A 22,218-nucleotide genomic window follows, 5' to 3' on the forward strand; every position below is an offset into this window, starting at 1 on the left:
TAATAAGCCCACATTAAATTGAAATTGGGCTCCATTAATAATACAACATATTCTAAGGTTATGTTTAATTTTTAAAAAAGGAAGTTGCCTCATATACTTGGAACTTTAATTTTTCAGCAATGTGCAACTGAAAATTACTTTTTGGTAACAACCATTTCCAGGGCATTTACCTCACTCTGGATAATCAGCTGGGCAATTCCAAATGTGAGTCACCCTTATGCTTCTGAAGGGAATTCTGTGGCTGGGGTGCAAAGGATAATTCTGTGACATGAGAGTGTTTTTTTTGAGCATTGCAGAAGGACTTGCATTGTCTTGCCCTAAGACAACTTTGTCTTTGCAGTTCAGTCTTCCAGGCAGTTAAATTCATGATGTACCATCGTCCTTCAGCTCCCCCCACAATCATTGTGAACTTGCTTCTGACGTGCAATCTACAGAGCTCCAGATCCCAAACCACTGACCTCAACCTCCAAATGTCACCATCTGCTCAATCAATCCAATTGTCTCCCAGCAATCCTCTTTTTCTCCCTGCCCCTCCAGTTCTTGGTCTGATGAACTTTTCTTCCCACTTGTCTCTCCTCCCCCCCCACCACCACTAGCCAAAATATTGGGCTCCAATCATCTAAAACCTTATGAAAAAATTACTGTAATTCTGCAGGTCTCTATTGAATCTCTCTTTAATTTCTCTTCACACTCAACTACTAATTCTTGTTGCTACTCCTGTAATTAATGTGACAGTAAGTAGTTTTACATTTGAGTGTCCATATTCACTGGGTCAAGCTCAGTTGAAGTAGGACTTCAGATACAACTTTGGTCATCATGTTATCAATGTAAAACTAATTGGCTTCACAGTTCTGGTGAAGGGTCTTTGACTTGAAATGTTAATGCTGTTTCTCCTTCCACAAATACTGCCTGACCTGAATGTTTCCAGCATTTTCTTCCATTTTATTTCATTTCATGGTTAAAATAAATATGTTGTTAACTTTTAGCTTGATTCTTTATGTAAGGCATAGTTTAATGAAATACATTAATTGATCTGGTGAATGGCAGAGCAGAACATCAAATTTTTTTGTTACATAAATTTAGTTTGAGGTTTATCCAGATGCCATAATCAGACCCAGTTCCCATATTTTCTGTTACAGCTTTTAAACAGATAGTCTTTTAGATTGCAGGTTTTGGTGTGAAAGGGTCCTGAACGTCTTTGAATTTGTTGTTGATGATTCTTGACAAGCTCTGATTCGCATTGGTTGATTGAGAATCTAAAAGGGACCTTTCAATCATACAGCTGTGAAATCTTCAGTGAAATTACATATAATTTTATCCTTTTTTGATCAAAGTTTTCAACTAAGAATAAATAAGATTTCAAAGTATTTTCAATCTTTTCGATACAATACCTTTGTATGCTAACAGTATAAAATAAGCAGATTTCTAAATTCACTGTCAAACATAATTCTTGTTTTTCCCTTCACATATCATATTGTGTTTGGAAACACAAAGGAAGTAAAGCAAATGGAATTTGGCTTTACTTCACTAAAATTTATCATTCTTAATTAGAGCCATAGCAGTAATTTGCAATATAGTGATACTCACATTATAACTATAATTCACATTGGAATGCATCAAGCTATTGATGCATTTTTTTCCAGCTAAGAAAATGAGAAGATCTAAGAAAATGAGAAGTCTGTTGGTGCCTCTTTTGGCTTAGTGATGTATTCTGATACACTGGCTTTGCTCTGTTGTTGCACGTAATGGTGCAGTCTTGTTGCTGTAAGGTTGTCATTGCACCATGCAGGTTGGGGAACTTTATCCAGGAAATCATTTATGTAGTGATATCTTGGATCCAATTAGGATGCTTATAATTGCTGTAATAGTACCTTTTTCTTTGTATCAAGTAAATGGAACAGCATATAGCAGGGACTTTTATTCCCCTCATTGTATTGCTGTGTTATTTTATGCTGTCTGATGTTTCCCTGCAGGGCTGCAGCACGCTGCAATAAGGGGATTGAGGTTCTATTAGCTGTAGCCCTGGAACACTTTGTTCTGGTGGTGGTGCGGGTGCTCCGAGGTCCTTCCCAGGCAGATGAAAGCCTGAAGAAAATCCGTCGCCTGATCCATTGTCAATGGTGTGAGGAGCGGGTCTTCTACAAGAAGTGCCATATGCTGGAAGGTAAACCCCACTCAACAGCAATCTATGCAGTGAACATAGTTAAATATATTGAGCTGTTTTTCTTCCACTGAACTGAGGGATCAGTGAACCGCTACAGTGTTTGTCAATCTGCTGATCAACAACCATACTGTTGATTAATTATGGCCTCCCAGTGCCTTTTAAGCTCCCTACACCATTGTAACTATTTAGTATCTGGCTCCTTCTTCATATGACATTGTTAACCTTCATAAACAGTCAATATTCATCAATGGCAGAAAGTTTGTGCCACAATACTTCAGTTTAATTTGCCGGACCTTTTGCAAATTTTGACCAAATGGTAAGTATATTTGAAAAGCAGTTGTGATAAAAGTTAATGACTTCCCATCGAACAAAATTTCTAGTATTACAAGTGTTATTAGAGTTTCATCATTCTTCTAAGCATCGGAGATTTGTTTATTTGTTTTTAGAGGTAACATTCACAGAATACAAGAACCAGATATGTTAAGTACCTCTCCTCTTCATAAGGATTCTGATATAAACATTTACTAAATGTGGTTTTATGGCTTTAAGTTTTGAGTCAATGCTGTACAATACAAACACTGTCATAGCCCTGAAAATTGACGTGCAACAATGCTTTGTGTTTAATAACAAACATTCAGCCTATTTTCAAACAGACTTTCTGTTGTCCTTTCAGAAAGTGCATATCGTCAGCTGCCCTGTGATTGTCATGGAAGTATGCCAGGAAAAACCGCAGTAGAGCTTGGACCATTGTGGTAGGTTGTTGCTAAAAACTAAGGACTTTGAATAAATAAAATTCCACGGTATTATTTGACCACATGTTGAGTCCTGAATGAATTTGTCCAGCATTCCTAGTTCCTACTGACTTTAGGCACAGTTTTTTTTCTTCTCTATTCTAGCAAGGAGTTTTGCCAATGTTATTGAAGTGTTCAACAGCCTAACACTTGGTTTTCTTGTGGCTGTTAAGTGCCTCAATATGAAAGAGTTGCAAGCAACATTTTTAAGGCAACACCAGCTGATTTGAAATTGTGCACACTCCTATCATTCAAGTTCTTAACATGTTCTGCAACAAACAGCTTCAGCACCCTGTCTGTGCCACAATTAAGTGTCAGTTTCGGAGATGACAAAAGCATGTACCTCCAAGGGTGATCAAAGTCTCTATTGCAGAGGCCCATATTAGAGGTTCAGTGTTGTGTTCCTGTTAAATCAAAGTCAAAGTTGAGTTTATTGTCATATACACAAGTACATGTGTGGCTTTATAAGGCATTGGTCAGACCACATTTGGAGTAATGTGAGCAGCTTGGGCCCCAAATCTAAGGAAGGATGTGCTGATGTTGGAGAGAGTCCAGAGGAGGTTTATGAGAATGATCTTGAGGATGAAAGGGTTAATGTATGAGGAGCATTTGATGCCTCTGAGCCTGTACACACTGGAGTTTAGAAGGATATGGGGGGAATCTCATTGATAGAGTGGACATGGAGAGGATGTTTCCAGTAGTGTGAGAGTCTAGGACCAGAGGGCACAGCTTCAGAATAAAAGGACATCCTTTTGAACAGAGATGAGGAGGAATTTCTTTAGCCAGAGGGTGGTGAATCTGTGGAATTTATTGCCACAGACGGCTGTGGAGGCCAAGTCATCAGGTATATTTAAAGTGGAAGTTGATAGGTTCTTGATTAGTAAGGGTGTCAAAGGTTATGGGGAGAAGGCAGGAGAATGGGATTGAGAGGGAAAAATAAATCAGTCATGATCGAATGGCAGAGCAGACTCAATGGGCTGAATGCTCTTTTGTCTTATGTATGCACAGGTGAAATAAAAAATCTGCAGTATCACAGGCACTTAACATTCACAAGAAAAACATAAATTAAACATTATACACAATTTATACAAGAAAGAACACAATTAGAACAAAAAAGTCCATTGTTGTGCAAAGTGGTCATGGTGGTGATTAGGGTTGTGCAGGTTGGTTCAAGGGCCATCTGGTTGAAGGGAAGTAGCTGTTCTTGAATCTGGTGGTGAGGTGACTTCAGGCTTCTGTAGCTCCTGCCTGATGGTAGCTGCGAGAAGATGGCATGGCCCAGATGGTGGGGATCTTTCATGATAGATATTGCCTCCTTTAGGCAGCACCTTATGTAGATACTTTCGATGGTGGGGAGGGATGTGCCTGTGATGTATTGGGCAGAGTCCACAACTCTTTGCAGCTTCTTATGTTCCCGTGCATTCAAATGGCTGTACCAGACCATGATACATCCAGTCAGGATACTTTCGACAATACATCAGTAGAAGTTTGTTAAAGCGTTCGGTGATATGCCTAACCTCCTTAACCTTCTAAGGAAGTAAAGACACAGGCGCACCTTCCTTGTGATTGCATTTATCTCATTGCATTTATTACTGGCAGATTTTGTGTGTTCTAATAAGATTTATCTAACGATAAGATTTATCTAACAATAAGATAACAGCTCTCTTCAAATAGCTAAACTGACAAAATCTAAACAAGACAAAACAACAAAAAGGAAATGAATGCAAATTAGGCTAAATTGTCCATGTTTCAAGGCCTTTAAAATCTGGACCTGGAATCTTCAGTTATGCAAATGCTGTAGGTTTGCACGATAGTCCTACACAGTACCTTTCTAAAGTGTGAAATCAAACAAACGGACTTCCCAGTGTTTCACAGTCAATGATGTATTTGAAGTGTTGCCACTGCATTAACATAGGAAAATGCTTTCAGATTGCACAGATGCCAGTTGGTGATGATCAGAATGTTGTTTATGTGATATTGATCAGGAGGCAAAATAACTCTCTTGCTCATCTCACTGCTCTTACTAGAAATTGTACCATGGGATTTTTATATCTACTTGAGAGCACAGGAGGGGCCTCCATTTAATATCTCATTCAAATGATGGTATTACAGCATTCCCTCAATACCACATCAGCCTTGCTTTTCATTGTCCAAAAACCAAAGAAACCCAGAGACGTCACTGCAGAAGTATTAGTATGTAGAAGCAGAAAGTGAGGACAAGCGAAGCAAAAACAAGTCATGTTTGACTGACCTCTCCTTGATCACCTGATCTTTGAGCTTGGTGGCCACCTTTTTCATTCACTGCTTTCATTTCACGATGCTCATTTCTATGTCCAAACTCTTGGTCTTCTGACTGTGACCTGGTGATGGAGCCGTCAACCGTTGCAGACAAGTAGACTGAGATTCTTTTGAGATTTCTCCACCTCCCCTTTCTCGCTGTGTCTTCCAAAGCTGTCTCAAAACTTAGTATAAATCGACATTGTACGCCAAAAAGCCATCCATTGAAACCAGAAAGCATTGTATAGCTGTATAATATGGACTACCATGGATAATTAACACTAAAGAGGCTTGAAAGATTTCATATTCCATTCACTAGCAATATTTAGGAAACATAAAAGAAATCAATGAAATGGATGAGAAATTTGTCATACAAAGTGAAGCTGGAAAATTGCATTCAAATTTACTTAAATGAGATTCTCGAGATCACTTCCTCACTCTTACTATGGCACAATGAATGGATCAGAATGCAGCTTCTGCTTTTTTGACTTCTGACACTTCTTTTTGAAAAATATGGCCAAGTCTTAGCACTGAAAGGGAGGGATGCAAAGATATTGGTAACAAGTCAAGTTTTTAATTATTAGCATGCTCTGCCTCAATGTGGATCATCTGGGGAAAGGATAAACCTTGTTCTAAATGACTACTGCAGTATTGAAGTATTCTGTTGGCATCGAATATTTTCGTTTCAATTTATAACTCTTATCTTCCTGTGTTTATTTGTGTAATGGCTACTTTTTTGACATTTTATATTTACAGTTTTATAAGTTAATTTTAGAACTTGTGGTGTACACATAAAATTCCCACATTGGTGACAGATTTAGTACTTGGCTTTGCCCCAGTTTATATCCTTATAAGTTTTATTTTGCCTGATTAATATTTTACTGAGAGGAAACCAGTTCAGTGGAAGCACTAGTATAATCCAATCCAGATTCCATTTGACCTTAAACTGCTTTTTAGGCATGTGCATCTGAAGGTGGCTCTATTCATAGCAAGGCATTTTACACAAAAGCAGAAGGTTTGTTGTGTGTACCACAGACAAATGCTCTTTGTACATATGTTCAGGTTTAACTACAAATGGCAAGCAGAGGAAATTTTCCAGTTGAGTTGTAAAAATTCTGAAACTACTTCAGTGCTATTATTAGATTACATCTAAACCAAATACCTTTTGCCTCTTGAAAACCAGTATTTGGCATTTTTTTAAATGGACAATTATTTACGTGTCATATTCTGTTTGCTAACACTACTAAGCATAAGGTTTTTTTCAATGTGCAAAAATATTGTGGATTTTTTTTATAATTGTTTAAAATTTCAAGTTGCACTCTGATTAACAGTGAATGATTAATCATGTGTCATTCATATACACTCTTTTATGTGGTATGATTGGATACTGTCCTGTCCTCTTTCTCCTGAAAGGCGCATGACATAGGTTGTAAAAACGGCACATGTGCAAGTTTCTTTTGTAACCGACAATACAGTACAGGGTACCTAGTGAAAGGCAGTTGTTACACTGAAGATGCTGGGTGTCCAGTGTTTCAACAAATCTTTATTCACATGGGAGGAAAATAAATGAAATACCAAGCTTCAGATTGAAACTAGACAAAATTTTGGAATTCTGGGTTAATTATTTTGATCATGGGATGGGTTTGACTGGTAGTGGTCATTGTCAATGGCCCTGCAGCTGGTGGAAAGCTGAAATAAAAATACTGGAAATGCTTATCAAGTCAGCTGGCATCTACAGAGAGAAGTGGTGTTCATATTTTGATGTCCATTATTCGGTGGTATCATTTAGTTTATTGGTAAATGTGTGTCTACTTATATATTTTACAAGTAAAAGTAAAGAAATTGCCTACTTCCAATCAGAAATAATCACACTGTAATGTTGCAACACTTTTTTTTCCATTTATTGTGGTCTGTCGTTACAGCACTGCCAAGTTACTGCTGGGAATAGGCAGTTTTGTCTCTTGTTTCTCATTGTGTCAATTTGAAACAGTCAGCTGTCTCCTTTTCACCTTCTATTTCCACATGACCCTTGAAGAACACAGGGCTTGTTTAAGACTACTGTTTCTTCTCCATAGGAAAATATAATTTAGAGATGCATTAAAATACAGAGGTTGATTAACAATGATGGAACTTTTACGCAATTTTCAAAATCATGTGTTGCTCTCTAGTGAGGTTCATATTCTGTAACTCAGTTGTGGCTAACTAAACTCAAATACATACTGTTCCATCCTTTCTTTAGTACAATTACTTTTAGTATTTAACTGCTGAGTTGCTTGATCCTAATATCTGTACAAATTTAAGATATCTAATTGCTTAAGTTAGTGCACTAGACTAAAATCACCTACTGTTTATTATCTGCAAACCAAAAGAAAGCTCTCCCCCTAATGTAACTTTCGTTTTTTTTGGCTACTATTCAATTTAAAGGTCAGGATCATTGTTTAACACTGGCTTCTTGCGGAGAATGCTGTTTGAAGCTGTCCAACATGGAATTGACGACATCCAGCCTCTGCTAAAGAACCTGATCTGTGAATCTGAATGCACAACACTGAAGCATCATTCAATATTTGGGCCAATGAGCCACAGCAGTCAAGGTCAGTTTGCTCACGGATACAATTTTGATAATGATTTTGAAAGTGGTTATATAAAGCAATTTACAGGCTCCTGCTGGAAGAATTGCCACCACTGCCAGTTAGTTATTAAAGTGTTTTGTAAAAGAGTGCATAAATAAGCTGCGCAGACTTGAAGGCTGATTTCTGATAAGTTGGATAATGTTAGCCAATGTGTTATTTACAGAGCCACAGCTGGCATTAATGTACTTCAGACAAAAGTTACACGTGCTGGTTAGAACAAGAATCTGTATGAACATTAGAAAAAGACAAGATCAGGTTCTGCTACAGTGGCTACCATGAAGCTGCAGCACAGCAATAGTGACTTTTCTAAGCTCAGTCAGTGAGGAATTGTCAATTTGATTAGCTGCAGAAATTGGTTTGGGCTTTTGGACCAAAATCCAGCACTTCTCCAGAAGCAGAGAACAAATGTTTAAGAGATGGGCAGAATTTACATTGCTAAATTATTTCTCAGCAACCTGCTTTCTGTTCTGAATCTAGGCAAAAGGCTATGGCTGGCATAGTGTCGAGTTTGCTGATATCACAATGACTGTTCAAAAACATGAATCATTCAGTGTGAGTGTGATTAATAATCCATCATCACAGCTGAGTGCATTAGTTATCTATATCACTGTCAGTAAAGAAAGATGATGAAAACTGAATAAAACAATTGATCCTGAATTGTATTGATGGGATAAGAGCCAACTAACCAATGGGCCAATGTGATTTAAAGACTCATTTTGTCGCAGCATTTAGAGATTGGATTAAAAAATTCACCATTGTTTGAACATGGTAGTGTAATGAATGAATTGTTCTTTTCTTTTCCAAAATTGACTTTGAGTACAGAATTACAGCTGAACTAGCCTTCCATGTTGTATAAATAGCCCAAAGGTCAATTACAGACTTATCTTGACATAATCCCCTAAAAATTTCATTTTACCAATCCCAGCATCAGCATTAAGGTTGAGATAGAATTTAAATGAGAAATTATACATTCCATTCATTTTCTTTTTGATTATTGCATTTGATGGTATATTTTCTCTTCCTGTTTAATTTTACACAATCAGACACACATTTTTGGATTTGGTCTCTATGTAATCCCTTCCTCCTTCTCTTATGGGAAACACCTGGTCTAGCCTTATTTTAGCACAGCTGTTGCCAGAGCAACTTACTGCTTGCATTGCAGCATGTGGTCTAAACTGACACTTCAACACCACAATGAAGCAGCTTCATTGTTGCAGATACTGGCTTTCAAAAGGAACATTAAACACAGGCCTTGCCTCCTTGTTTATGTGGTTATGAAAGGTCCCATCATACAATTAGAACATCCGGAGGTGAGCAACATATCCTTCTGCCAATCCCAGAGTAGATTACTCAGTCATTGTCTGCCTATACAAAAACTGAAACCATCCTCAAAAATAATTATTTCTTTTATGGAGTTATGTTGATGCTCAAGGAAATAAAAGGTACAATAATGATGCAAGTTCAGGCAGAGTGTACATTTTTTCTTTGATGCCTTTCTCAGTGGGCCTTCCAGTTGTGCATTCAGCCATGCTGAATTGATCTTTATTCCATAGGCATTTTACTTTATATAAGAGCACAAGAAATAGAAGGAGGACCCTCTGGCTTGTTCTGCTCTTCAGTAATATCATGGCTGATCTTTTACTTCTGTGCGGTTTAGCCCACTGACCCCATAGCCCTTGATTTCCTTTATCTAAAAATCTAAGAATTTCTTTACAAAATATACTCAGCAAGTGAGCTTCCACAGCCCTGTTAAACAGAGAATTCCAAAGATTCACTATCCTCTCAAGAGATTTCTCCTCATCAGTCCAGAATTACTGAGGCCTTATTTTAGTTCTCAACATGCCAGCCATGGGAAACATCAACTCTGCACCACATAAAGGTTTTTTTTTGTATGTTTCAATGAGATTGCCTCTTATTCCTCTAAACTCAAGGGTATCTACCTAGTTTGCTTAATCTCTTCTCGCTCAACAAACCTGCCATTCCAGGAATCAATCTGGTGAATCTTTGCTTGCACTCCCTCTATTGCAAGCATATTCCTCTTTGACTGGACCTGTGCACCATGTTCCACATGCAGTCTCACCAGGGCTTTATATAATTGGAGCAAGGCTCCTGTATTCTTGTACCTGAAACGTGTTGTAGTAAAGACCAACATACAGCTTGGTTTCTGAATTGTTTACTGAACCTGCATGTTGACCTTCAGTGACTTGTGTGCTAGAGACACAGGTCCTTTGAACTCCGGTGTCGAACTTTCACCTTCTTCCTGAAGTTAATATTTTGCTCTGTAGGCGGGAATGGGTATTTTATTAATGTCAGTAAAATTAATGATCAAATCAGCTGTCCATTTTTATTGTGACAGTACAAGATTACCAGCATACAACCAACGACAAGTTTTTTGTTTCAGTGCCATAACATTATGAACTTCTCTCTAGTCATACAAGATCTGGCACTGGCATTGCTGGGTGTGAGGGTTTTGTTCGGTGCTCTACTCCATTACTGCACATTTTGGTCATTGTTCAGTTGGTAGAATTCCTGCTCCTGAGGTAAAAGCCCTGTCCAAAGGTGAGCACAGAAGTCTATGCCCAAGTGTCAGCTGAGTGCAGAAGGAGTGCAGCAATCTTGGAAATCTCATCTTTCACACCAAGGACGTTTGGTTTTTAATCACATAGGGGTATAAAAGATCCCATGGGGCTAAAGCGGGGCAGTTATCCCCAGTGTACTAGTTAGTATTTATCCATCATACAATGCACTGAAATAGTCTATCTGGTCATCATCACATTACTGTTTGTGGTGCATGCAAATTGGCTGCCACTATTCTAACAGTAACTAGACATCATACATACCTAATTAACTTTAACTGTTCTTTGGATAGAGCAGTATATAATTAGATGATGGCATAGACTGGTAGCTTGCAACATGCAACCCCCATTTAGGCAGCAATATTAATATTAAAGAAATGGTGGACAAAAAAAAAGGTTTTAAAATATGTTGTCAACTCCCAATGGTTCTTTTCCCCCCAACAGAGGAAAGTGGAGTTGTTATTAAAACCTTAGCCTCTCATAAATCTGGAGTTGAAGATACAAGCTCAACATCATATTCTGGACAAGGTAAGCATTCATTTTTTCAAAGAAGATTTCCATAGCAAGACGATGCAAGCTTAATTCTCCAGTGTTTGTCATCCTGCCTTGGTGCTTTGTCCACTACAACCACACAGGTTGCATAATGTCAGAGCTGCACAAAGCAGTGAGCAGTTCACTAAGTCATATTACTAAATTGTAAGATGTACAAGATGGTGCTAACAGTGTACAGCAGCTTCTCTGTTCAGCTCATGCTACAAATTTTGTGAAATTTGGGTCATCTCGATAAGAGAGGGACTGAAATCCTGGATTCAATCGAAACAAAAATTGAGATTGATCTCCAGTGTCAGAGAACTGAGCTATAAAGTTTGATGAAACATACTGAGACTACTTGGCTCTCGTGGATGACATTTAAGGTTATGATACTATACTATATAGAAAAGGCAACATTTGTTTAGAATGAAATAAGACAGCTGCATCAGGAGATAAATCTCAAATTTTGACTGATGTCAAGAACAATTTCAGCATATTGACACCAAGCATGATTAGTGAGGGGGAGAAGAGCACTGGACAACTTGATTGGAGTGCTGCAACTTTCTCTTCCAGAATGGATGAGCTCAGATTTTTCATTGTTCTTCCTTCTATATCTGTCCATTGATTAAGTAAATTGGTAAATTCATTTATTATTGTCACATGCACTGAGGTACAATGAAAAACTTGTCTTGCATACCATCCATACAGATCAATTCAATACAACAGTGCTTTGAGGTAGTACAAGGTAAAAACAATAACAGAATGCAGAATAAAATGTTACAGTTACAGAGAAAGTGCAGTGCAAGTAGACAAGGCCATAACGAGGTAGATTGTGAGGTCAAGAGTCCATATTATTGTACTATGGAACCGTTCAATAGTCTTATAACAGCGGGATAGAAGCTGTCCTTGAGCCTGGTGGTATGTGCTTTCAGGCTTTTGTATCCCCTGCCCAATTGAAGGGGGGGGTGGTGGGGGGTGGGAGAGAGAATATCCAGGGTGGTTGGAGTCTTTGACTATATTAGCTGCTTTACTGAGGCAGCAAGTAGTGTAGACAGTGTCCATGGAAGGGTGGCTGGTTTTTGTGATATACTGAGCTTTATCCCCAACTCCTTGCAGTCACGGGCAGAGCAGTTGCCATACCAAGCCATGATTCACCTAGATAGGATGCTTTCTGTGGTGCATCAATAAAAATTGGTGATCACAAGATAAGGGAGCAGAAGTAGGCCATTCAGCCCATCGAGTCTGCTCCAAGGAAAAGGGAAAAAAGAAAAAGAAATGAGAAACTGGTGGGGGGGGGGCACAAAAATAAAAAAAAATTAAAAAATTAAAAAACTTTTTAAAAAATTTAAAAAATAATAAAAATAAAAAAAAAACACTATTCTAACCCCAGTTTCCCGCCTTATCCCCATATCCCTTGATACCCCGACTATTTAGATATCTATCTATCTCTTCCTTAAACGCCTCCAATGATCTGGCCTCCACTGCTGTACGTGGCAAGGAATTCCACAAATTCACCACCCTCTGGCTAAAGAAATTTCTCCTCATCTCTGTTTTAAACCTGTACCCTCTAATTCTAAGATTGTGCCCTCTGGTTCTGGACTCACCCACCAAGGGAAACAGCCTAGCCACATCTACTCTGTCCAGTCCTTTCAACATTTTAAGTGTCTCTATGAGGTCCCCTCTCATTCTTCTGTACTCCAGTGAGTACAGTCCAGGAGCCGACAAACGCTCATCATACGTAAGCCCTTTCATTCCGGGAATCATCCTCGTAAATCTCCTCTGAACCCTCTCCAACATCAGCACATCTTTCCTTAGATATGGGGCCCAAAACTGTGCACAGTATTCCAAATGAGGCCTCACTAGTGCCCCGTAGAGCCTCATCCACACTTCCTTACTTTTATACACTATACCTCTAGAAATGAATGCCAATGTAGTATTCGCTTTCTTTACCACCGATCCAACCTGGTGGTTAACCTTTAAGGTATCCTGCACGAGTACCCCCAAGTCTCTTTGTACTTCTGTACTTTGAATTTTCTCTCATTCTAGATAATAATCTGCCCTTTTATTTCTGTTTCCAAAGTGTACAACTGCACATTTCTCAACATTGAATCTCATCTGCCATTTCCTTGCCCATTCTCCTAAACTATCTAGGTCTCTCTGCAACCTTCCTGTCTCCTCAATACTCCCTACTCCTCCACCTATCTTGGTGTCATCCGCAAACTTAGCCACAAAACCATTTACTCCATCATCCGAATCGTTAATGTACAAGGTAAAAAGAAGTGGCCCCAGCACCGACCCCTGCAGAACACCACTAGTAACCGGTAGCCAACCAGAACGAGATCCTTTTATTCCCACCCTTTGCTGCCTGCCAACCAGCCAATGCTCCACCCATTCTGTTATCCTACCTGTAATTCCATGACCTCTCATCTTATTAATCAGTCTCTTATGCGGCACCTTGAGGATCAAAGGGTACATGCCTCCATTTTCAGAGGTTTCTTTAGCCTCCACATTTAAGGCACAACATTCAGAAATGTATTTCTCATTGTTGTCATCATGTTACCGATATCAGATGCTTCTACATTGTGCTATGAAAGTGGTGCTGGCGTCTAACATGGGTCTAATGCAGTGGCTGCTCTAGACTCAGTTAATTTGAGCTCATCCATCCTTCTGCTGACTATATCCTAATTCTTTAATGACTCTTGTGTTCAGAAATCTATAATGCCTCCCAATCAACAACACCTTGGTGTTAAGGTTCTTATTTTTGATTTCATATGCCTCCTTTGCCTTACCTCCTCTCTATCTCTGTAACCACCTCCAGCCCAAAACTCTGGTCTCCTGCACATCCCTGAATTTTAGCATCTTTGTCTTCAGCTGCTTAGCTCAGTAGGTCAAAAATTCCCTCCCTAAATCTCCTCTAGGTCACTTCTTAAAGCCTACTACATTGATGGAAATTTTGATTATCATGGACAATCCTTGTGTCTTATTCCAAGTTTTGATTGATGATGCTGTGAATTGGCTTGGGATGTTTTGCCTTATTGAAGAAATTATTTAAATGCATGTTATTAATGCCATGGTTTGCTGAGGCCACCCTGATAATGTACTTTTATGTTGTAGCCAGACATTGCAGATTCATAGCTAATGCAATCATCATGGTTTTTGGCATTTTATCGGGGTGGATTTCCATCCCAAAAGACAATGGTTTGCACCATGCTAGCCAACTCTGCGTTGAACCTGGTGTGGCCCAGGACCCTGGTCTGGAATGGCAGTCTCATTTGCCAGAAATGATAGATGCAAGGTTTGGTGTTCTCAGTTGTTGCTGGTCCACACACCCTTGCTCAGCTATCACAGTTGCCGCTTTTTGCAATACACATGTTGATTTTATCATCAAGTTACAATGGCTGATGATTGTGGAAATCTAGATATGTGAACGTGTTATCATTTGAATTTGATATAGCAGTGTTCATGGCCACGACACTCGTTCTTGCGTCATTGGCGAGTCCGATCTCCTAACAGGTGTAAGAGTCTGTCCATTAGCTACTGGATGCATTCCTCAGCATGGGATGTTAGAATGGCTTCTTCAGCATAGAATAACTCCCTGATGCAAACCTTTTTGTATGGTTTGCAGACGAGCAAGGCTGAATGGCTTTCCATTTGTTCTGGTGTGTAAACCGACTCTCTTGTCTGAATGAGCTAAAGGCATGTGACAGCAGCAGTGAGAAGAATATATCAAAGAATGAGTGTCAGAACGTAAACCTATTTCCTCTGCTGCAGATCTCAAAGGAGTCTGATGTTACCCTTGTACTTCATGTAATCTTGAAAGTGATAAATCACCCTGAGCAACTTTGTCTCACTGTCAATCATATCAAGCAGCTTGAATAAGTTGCCTTTGCACACAAAATCAAATATCTTAGTGAGATTGAAAAGGAAATATATGAAGTTCTTCTCTGTTCATGATATTTCTGTTGCAATTGCCAATCTAACACCACATCAAATTTGGATCTCCTGGTTCTAAACTGCAAAGAGGTTTGCGATCAATGTGTTCAGCCAAGATCCTGGGGCACTGTGTCCTTCCCCCAACAAAAACAGACAAGTGTTCAAGTGGGTGCTGCAAGTGCCTGATGAGTTGAGGTGGAATGGCATCGTCACCTGAAGCTGTGCACATGGTAACCTTCCATGGATGAACACAAGATAGCTTTATTAAGCTTCCCCACTTCAACATCCAGCTCTTCCGCAATAGGCAAGCTCTCCATGATATGTAGATTCTATTTTGATGGAGACAGATCATGTTCCAAGCCATATTTTTTATTTTCTTTTTTAATATATTTTCAGGATCTGGGCATTACTGGCAAGGCCAGCATGTATTGCCCTTGAAAAGTGGTGGTGAGCAATTTTCTTGACCCGTTGCAATCCTTTGGAAGAAGGTATTCCCACAGTGCTGTTGAGTGGGAGTTACAGGATTTAGACCCAGCCATGATTCAGAACCGTCAATATGCATCTAAGTCAGGAGGGTGTGCATCCTTGAGGGGAAGCTTCAAGTGGTGGTGTTCCCATGGATCTGCTGCCCATGCCCTTCTTGGTGAGAGAGGTCATGGCTTTGGGAGGTGCTGTCGGAGTAGCCTGGGCGATAACTGCCATGCATGTTTTAGACTGTGCACACTGCAGCCATCTTTGCGGTATAGATGTTACTTAACACTTATCAACCCATGTCTGAATGCTGTCTAGGTCTTGCAAGCAGGCACGGGCTGATTCATTTGCCAAGGAGCTGCAAAAGAAATTGAACATTGTGCTTTCATTGTTCTGTTCTTTTGATGGAAGGAAGACAGCTGATGATGTTTGGGCCTTGGATGCTGCCCCGGGAGACTCCTGCAGACATGTCCTGAGGCAGGGATGATTGACCTCCAACACAACCATCTTGCTTTGTCCGAGCTGTGACTCGAGCAGCAAGAGCATTTTCTCTTCATTGCCCATTGATTTCTACTTTACTAGGGTGCCTTGATACCACACTTGATTAAATGCTGCTTTAACATCAGTCACTCGCCTTGTCTCTGAGATTCAGCTCTATGATCCATGCTTGAACCAAAGCTGTGTGATGAGTTCTGGAGTCAAATGGACCCAGCGAAACCATGTGCTGGGAATATGTGTTGTTACAAACTGATGTGGTGTATCAAGTGTGTGGGTGAAAAGAGGGAGCATGCCACTCACTGCTAGTGTATTGTGTACTGGTGCTCTTCTCAGTGACTAGCAGCAATGTGAAAAGGAGAGCCAGGTAAGTCTCTCCTAGTCAGCACACAACCTCTCTGTTGGCAAGCCAACTGTTGTACCTCAACGTGGCAACACTTGGAAACTGGGTCCCTCATAGCCCCAGGCTGAAGCTTCAGGGAATTCAGAGGAATTGGCCCCCCAGACATGTAATGGACAAGTCGCCCACCATGTGAACACGCTATAGCACTCATGAACCAAAACCCAGCTAGGGACCAATAGTCCTATTGCCTTGTGGGTATTTCAAGAGGAAGAATTACAGGAGTAAACCATGGCAAAAATCTGAAGTGGAGGCAGAAGCATACCGATGCCTGACTAGGTAATCTTTTTGACAACCCTTTCAATCAATCTAGTGCCAAACGTAGTGATCTACAGGTCCAACCAAGGACATTCAGAGGGGATCTTGACACTTGGACAGCCCAAGGTCACCCTAAGTTCTGCATAGGCTTATAGTCCAGTAGATCATTGAGAAATGGTAGAGAAGAGGTATTCACACTTTTGCCTGAGGTTTTGTGCATCAGGGCTGATTGCTGTGTGGTATGAATCTTTTCACTTGAAGTAACCAAATAAGTCACCTCAGCTCTAATAGACTGAACAAAAATATTGAACACTGAACAAATGATCTAATGGGGCTTCAAAATTCAGAATTCAGGAGTGCAATGAAATAGACCATGAAGCTGTTTCCTATGGTTAAGGAGAACAAAACAACCCAGGTTGCACAGGTTTAAGATGGTTATTAGTAAATCCAGGAAACGAGGCAGAAGAAATTCATGAGGAATATAAACACTGGAGGAGACCAATTGGGCCAAATGGCCTATTTCTGTGCTGCAAATCTTGCAAAATATACATAAGATTCAAGATATTGTTTTTAGAATGGCATGTCAGGATGCCAAAACAAACAATAACATTAAATGGATGACTTTCCCTGATTTCACTGAGTATCAATTATAATTACGTAAGAATATTTCAATTTCATTTCAGTTTATTATTCTGAAGTTGGAAAGACAATTGTTATAAAAGTTAAGACTTTGTTTGAATTAATTATGTGCACTGTGTAAATGACAATAGTGCTTTGCTCTCGTGTTGCATTGTTCATGTCCCATTAACTGTTTGTACAATGAATGGGTCTTCACTCTGAAGTCCCACAGAATGAAAGGTGAGCTCAATGAAAGATGAGATTTGGAAGCTGGGTGGATGCCATGAAGGCATTTCCCAAGTGAGTATCTCCCTTAGTCGGTGCCTCCAGAACTAAGGAACATAGTTTCAGGATTGAGGGACACCACTTTAAACAAATGAGGAGGAACTTCTCAGAACATTCATAGAATTCTGTAGCACAGAAGGTACTGGATACTTAGAGAGATTCTTGGACTTTGAAGGAATTGAGGGTTATGAGAACCAGACAGGAAATGGGAGGAGGCAAAAAAATGAGATTAGCCATAATCTTCGGCTGAGAAGGCTTTGACGGGCCACATGACCATCACTTGCTCCTGTTTCTTCAGTTCTTATGTTCAATTTCCATTTTAGCAGAGAAGCGAAAGGGCATTGAAGTGCCTGGGAACGCAGCAAAACGTCAGAAAGGAGATATTCCTGCAGAGCATCCTCCCTTCTACTATAGCATCCATAGGCACAGTATTCGAGGAATGAACATCCCAAAGTAAGAATTTACAGGTTCTCTTTCTATTTCTGTGCTTCTTTTCAAAATCTTCCAGTCTAAGGTTATACTTGTCTTGGAGCTGCTGGCAATGTTGATTGTGTTCAGGCACATTGGCTGTAATTAAAGATTAATGCTGCCCCTCTTTGTTTCTGGGAGTCTAGTTGTATGGCTCTTTCCTCAAGTAGTAAATCTAAAACAAATCATTAAATGATATATTTGTTAGAGAGGTTTTCAAAATGGATTAGACATTTTTATTTGATTTCCAGCTGAAATCCACATATTTCATGAGCAAATAATATATCACTGTCAATAAATTGAAGGGTAGACAAATTAATTATTTTCTAATGGTGCTTTTAGAATTTTCTTTTTAACTATTTTTTTATTTTAAAAAAAATCCTCCCGTAATGAGAACTACTTCAAGTACAACTGTTCAGTACGTGGATTTTTTTTTATTCATTCTAAACTCGTTGCCTCCCACTGCTCTCCGTTTGCATCCCTCCAGTGAGATTCTGGCCTTTTCCACAGCATCAAAACAGTTTTGTGCAATATAATTAATGCCATAGTTCACTCTGTAACCATGGCACATTATCCCTCCTCAGCCACTATGCAGACATTGATGCAGTCGACAGTAGCATCCTCCTCATTGCTCCTGATTCCTTGCACTTCTCAGTATAACATCATGTCAATTATACTTGTAGGCATGAACATAACTTCCAAAATCCAATCTGATTCTATTCTCTACTACTCTTTTCAGACATGCAGCTTAGGTGAATCATAATTTCCTCCAATTTAACAATGTTGTTTTCATCCTCTGCCACAAACTCCATGGCATTCCCATTGACTCTGTCTTTCTCCCTGGCCACTCTCTCATTTGAGTCAGTGTTTGTAATTGTGGTGTCTGGTTTAACCATGAGATGAGCTTCTAGCACCTCCATGCCTACCTTAACTCTGAAACCCTCAACCACACGGACGGCACAGCTAGTAGAGCCACTGCCTCACAGCTCCCGTGACCCAGGTTCAATCCTGACCTCTGGTGTTTGCACGTTCTCCCCATGACCACATGGGTTTCCTCCCACATCTGAAAAACGTGCAGGCTGCTAGGTTAATTGGCCACTGTAAAATGCCCCCAGTGTCCAATTGAGTGGCAGGATCTGGTTGGAGTCAATGAGAATGTGGGGGGAGTAAAATGGGCTAGGGTTGGATTAATGTTAGAATGGATCTGTGATGGTCGGCACAAACTCAGTGGGGCGAAGGGCCTATTTCTGTGCTGTATCTCTCTATGATATGTCTTTGTTAGCTCCAGATTCAATTGCACCACTGCTGTCCTGATCAACATTCCAGGCTCCATCTTTCATAAACTTTAACCTAACCAAATTCACTTTATCCACAGCATGCCCTGTGTCATGCTGTCCTCGACATTCATCCTCACTGAAAGGCATTGGATTCCAGTCACATTTTATAATTAACGTCCTTTCATGCTTCTTAAGTGACTGCTGCACTACAGCTGTAGCACCCCATAGTTGCAACCTCCATTCCTTTATCTCTGGCCTCTCATACGTGCCACCTGTCACCTCACTACCATGCCCCCAGCAATCTAATCCTCAGTCTTGGTTAAATCCCTCCTTGAACCCCACCACCACTTGGAATTGTCCTTTCTAAAACAAAAACCTGCTGGCCATGCCATTTAATATCTGTCAGAAGAAAATATTAGCTCAAAAATTTAAATCATCTATCATGTCTCAAAGAGCTTCCATAAATGCATTTCGAAGGAAGAATACAAAAAATGGTGATGCACAAATGAAAGGTCATTTCATTTCTGGATAATTGCTAAGGGAAATTATGAACTATTTTGTGTATACCATTTAAAAATGAATCCTGGTTATGATCGTTAACTAAAAATTATTTTTTAATTTAGCTGAGATATTTGAACAATTAAGATAACCTTGCAAATCCCAAAATAGATCTTATCTTGAGAAAGATTGTATGCGAGTCAATCTGCAATTTTTGTCTGGTGAAGAATTTTTTTTCATTGTTGAACTATTGAACCAAAGAAAAAACTGAATGTACGTAGCAGGTCAGTCAAACTTTGGACGCACGAATTAGGAGTCAATTTTTGTAATGCTGTCCTTTGAAACATTAACCCAGAATCAGGTTTATTATCACTGACATGTGTCGTGAAATTTGTTGTTTTGCGGCAGCAGTACAGTGCATAAAGAATATTGATCAACTAGCTGCCCAGCAATGTATGGATTCAGATTGTCAGCTGTCACCATTTTTTTATGTCTAGTAACTAGAATACTAGTTTGCAATGCACAAGTCATCATTTTCAATCCTCAAGATTTTCTGAAAGAACAAAGAATCTTTTTTTTAAAAGAATGGCATAGACTAGGGAGTGACTTTTCACAATCTACAGTATATCAAAAGTGTAGATTGAGGAGTAAACCTTTTTAGTAAATGCAATCACCACGAATGGCACTATAAAGGACTCGAGCAGTATATGCACGTGTAATTTGCAGAATTTCAAAGGACAAAAACAGCAATTCATGTTATGTTTTTGCATGTCCTTAATCTTGTTATAGACACAAGGAAAAAGATAATTTGCATTGCAAAGGCTTAAAAACTATAGATTGTGAGCAACACTACTGCTTTTACATTTACAAATGATCCTATGTAATGATCCTATGATGTAATTGCTGGCATTTCTGTACAGGAAATGTTCCTTTGGGCCCCTAAGTTTCATGAACTGCCCTTGCTTTTTGTATTTCTTTCAAAGAAACTTTCTTGTTTCTGCAGGATAAATAAATTTCTGCCCTACCTCACACAAGCTGGTTTCCGGGTTGGCCGTACTCATTTTGACCCAACAGGAATCCGCACGGATGCAACCTTGGCACAACTGAAAGCCATCCTGATGAAATACAGTGTGCCAACGCACACTGACAGTCAGCCTGGTGTTCATAGTCACGCTTCAGCAGAAACCATTTCAGAACCTGCACAAGCTTCGACTCCAAAGCCACTTGAAGTTGATCAGCCTGCTGAAGAAGTAAAACCTGAGTCCGGATAAACTTCTATGACCCTGCATTGACCAAATTGACTGTTGTAGCCCTCTGACCAGGTTGGATTTGTAGTGTATCATTGGGTTCCTGTATTACTGAAGAACTCGTGGGGGAAATTCTTAACATCATTCTGCATAATACTCTGTAAAATTGATTATAACCTTTGTATAAAAGAACCCACAGTGTATTATTCACCAGTAAATCACTGGATTTGTACAGGTGCCCTTGAATAGTAAACATTAAAGAAGTTGTTCTCCATTTAGATATTTCATTGGTTCTATTAATGTAGCAGTTATGAACTTTTCATTGAAGTGTTGTGACACCCCTAATCTACATCGAGTGAATTTTTTTTACCTTTTGAAGTCTAATGGAAATAGCTTTCAAAAAAATGTTTTTAATAATATATTGCACTGCAGGTATGTTATTTTTCTATTTTTTTTCCATTAAGCAATAATTCAAAACCACAAGCAATTGCACAAAAGAAATTTCCTACTGGAGTTTAGCACTGCACTGCCAATAAACACCAATCCCACCAATGGAGTCGTTTTATGCTTCTAATTTGGACCTTGTTTTCAAGGTAAAAAGGAAGCTAGTTCAAACTGAAACCCAGAAATCAATTAGTTTCCTTTTATATGTCTATTTATCTGTTGTTTTTGCAAATTTGTTGAAAAGCAAGATTTTGATTCAGCAACCATCTTAAAAGCTTTAAGCTTAAAAAAGTCTGCTTCAGATTTTGGTTGCTGGAATAATACTTTTTTTTACATTTGTTGTGAATCATTTTTCTGCCTGGTGTGAATGCTTTGCAATTTTGTGAGATGCTAAAATTCTGGTTGGCCTCCATAAATGGGGTGTTAATGTGTTTCTCTGTAATTGTCGCTAAGTGTTGAGAATTCATGATACTGGATGTGTTTGTGTTAGACTTTCTCAGAGTGAATAAAATTATTAATACTAGAAGAAAATAAAATCTACTGTTGCTTCCTGTTCTTCAAGGTCACGAGGTCGATCCTTCTGATAATTTGTTAAAATTCTGATTTTGTATGGCAAAATCAGGCAAAACAAAACAGCCAAATGGCACCTTTTGGGGGGGAAACGAGGACAAAAACATATTTTACCATTTAAGAAAAGTATTACTGGTATAACCATCTCAAGGGAAAATTAGAAACCAAGGCCATCATCTTTGTATATTTCATCTTTATTTTCGAATTGTAAGTCCAACTTGTCTGCCAAATCTTGGAAATAAAAAACACTGGAACCTAAAGGAAACCAACTGTTTCTGAAACAAG

The 22,218-nt window shown here is 39.3% G+C and overlaps 1 protein-coding gene across 3 annotated transcripts in view; it reads left to right on the top strand.

Annotated features, from left to right (window-relative positions):
* The window catches only part of trmt1l (tRNA methyltransferase 1-like), a 54,808-nt gene extending 32,921 nt beyond the window's left edge, over nucleotides 1-21,887 (top strand). The window contains exons 11-16 of one of the 3 annotated variants that reach the window (XM_052012849.1): nucleotides 1,974-2,164; nucleotides 2,838-2,916; nucleotides 7,657-7,823; nucleotides 10,883-10,966; nucleotides 17,753-17,882; nucleotides 20,676-21,887. In XM_052012849.1, coding sequence (XP_051868809.1) covers nucleotides 1,974-2,164; nucleotides 2,838-2,916; nucleotides 7,657-7,823; nucleotides 10,883-10,966; nucleotides 17,753-17,882; nucleotides 20,676-20,943 — 919 coding nt within the window. In that variant the 3' untranslated portion in view covers nucleotides 20,944-21,887. The remainder of the gene's footprint in view (nucleotides 1-1,973; nucleotides 2,165-2,837; nucleotides 2,917-7,656; nucleotides 7,824-10,882; nucleotides 10,967-17,752; nucleotides 17,883-20,675) is intronic. The other 2 variants (XM_052012850.1, XM_052012851.1) reach the window with 2 other exon arrangements.
* Nucleotides 21,888-22,218: the final 331 nt, after the last annotated feature.

The sequence above is a fragment of the Pristis pectinata genome, chromosome 3 (genome assembly GCF_009764475.1).
Source record: "Pristis pectinata isolate sPriPec2 chromosome 3, sPriPec2.1.pri, whole genome shotgun sequence".
NCBI classification, from domain to species: domain Eukaryota; kingdom Metazoa; phylum Chordata; class Chondrichthyes; order Rhinopristiformes; family Pristidae; genus Pristis; species Pristis pectinata.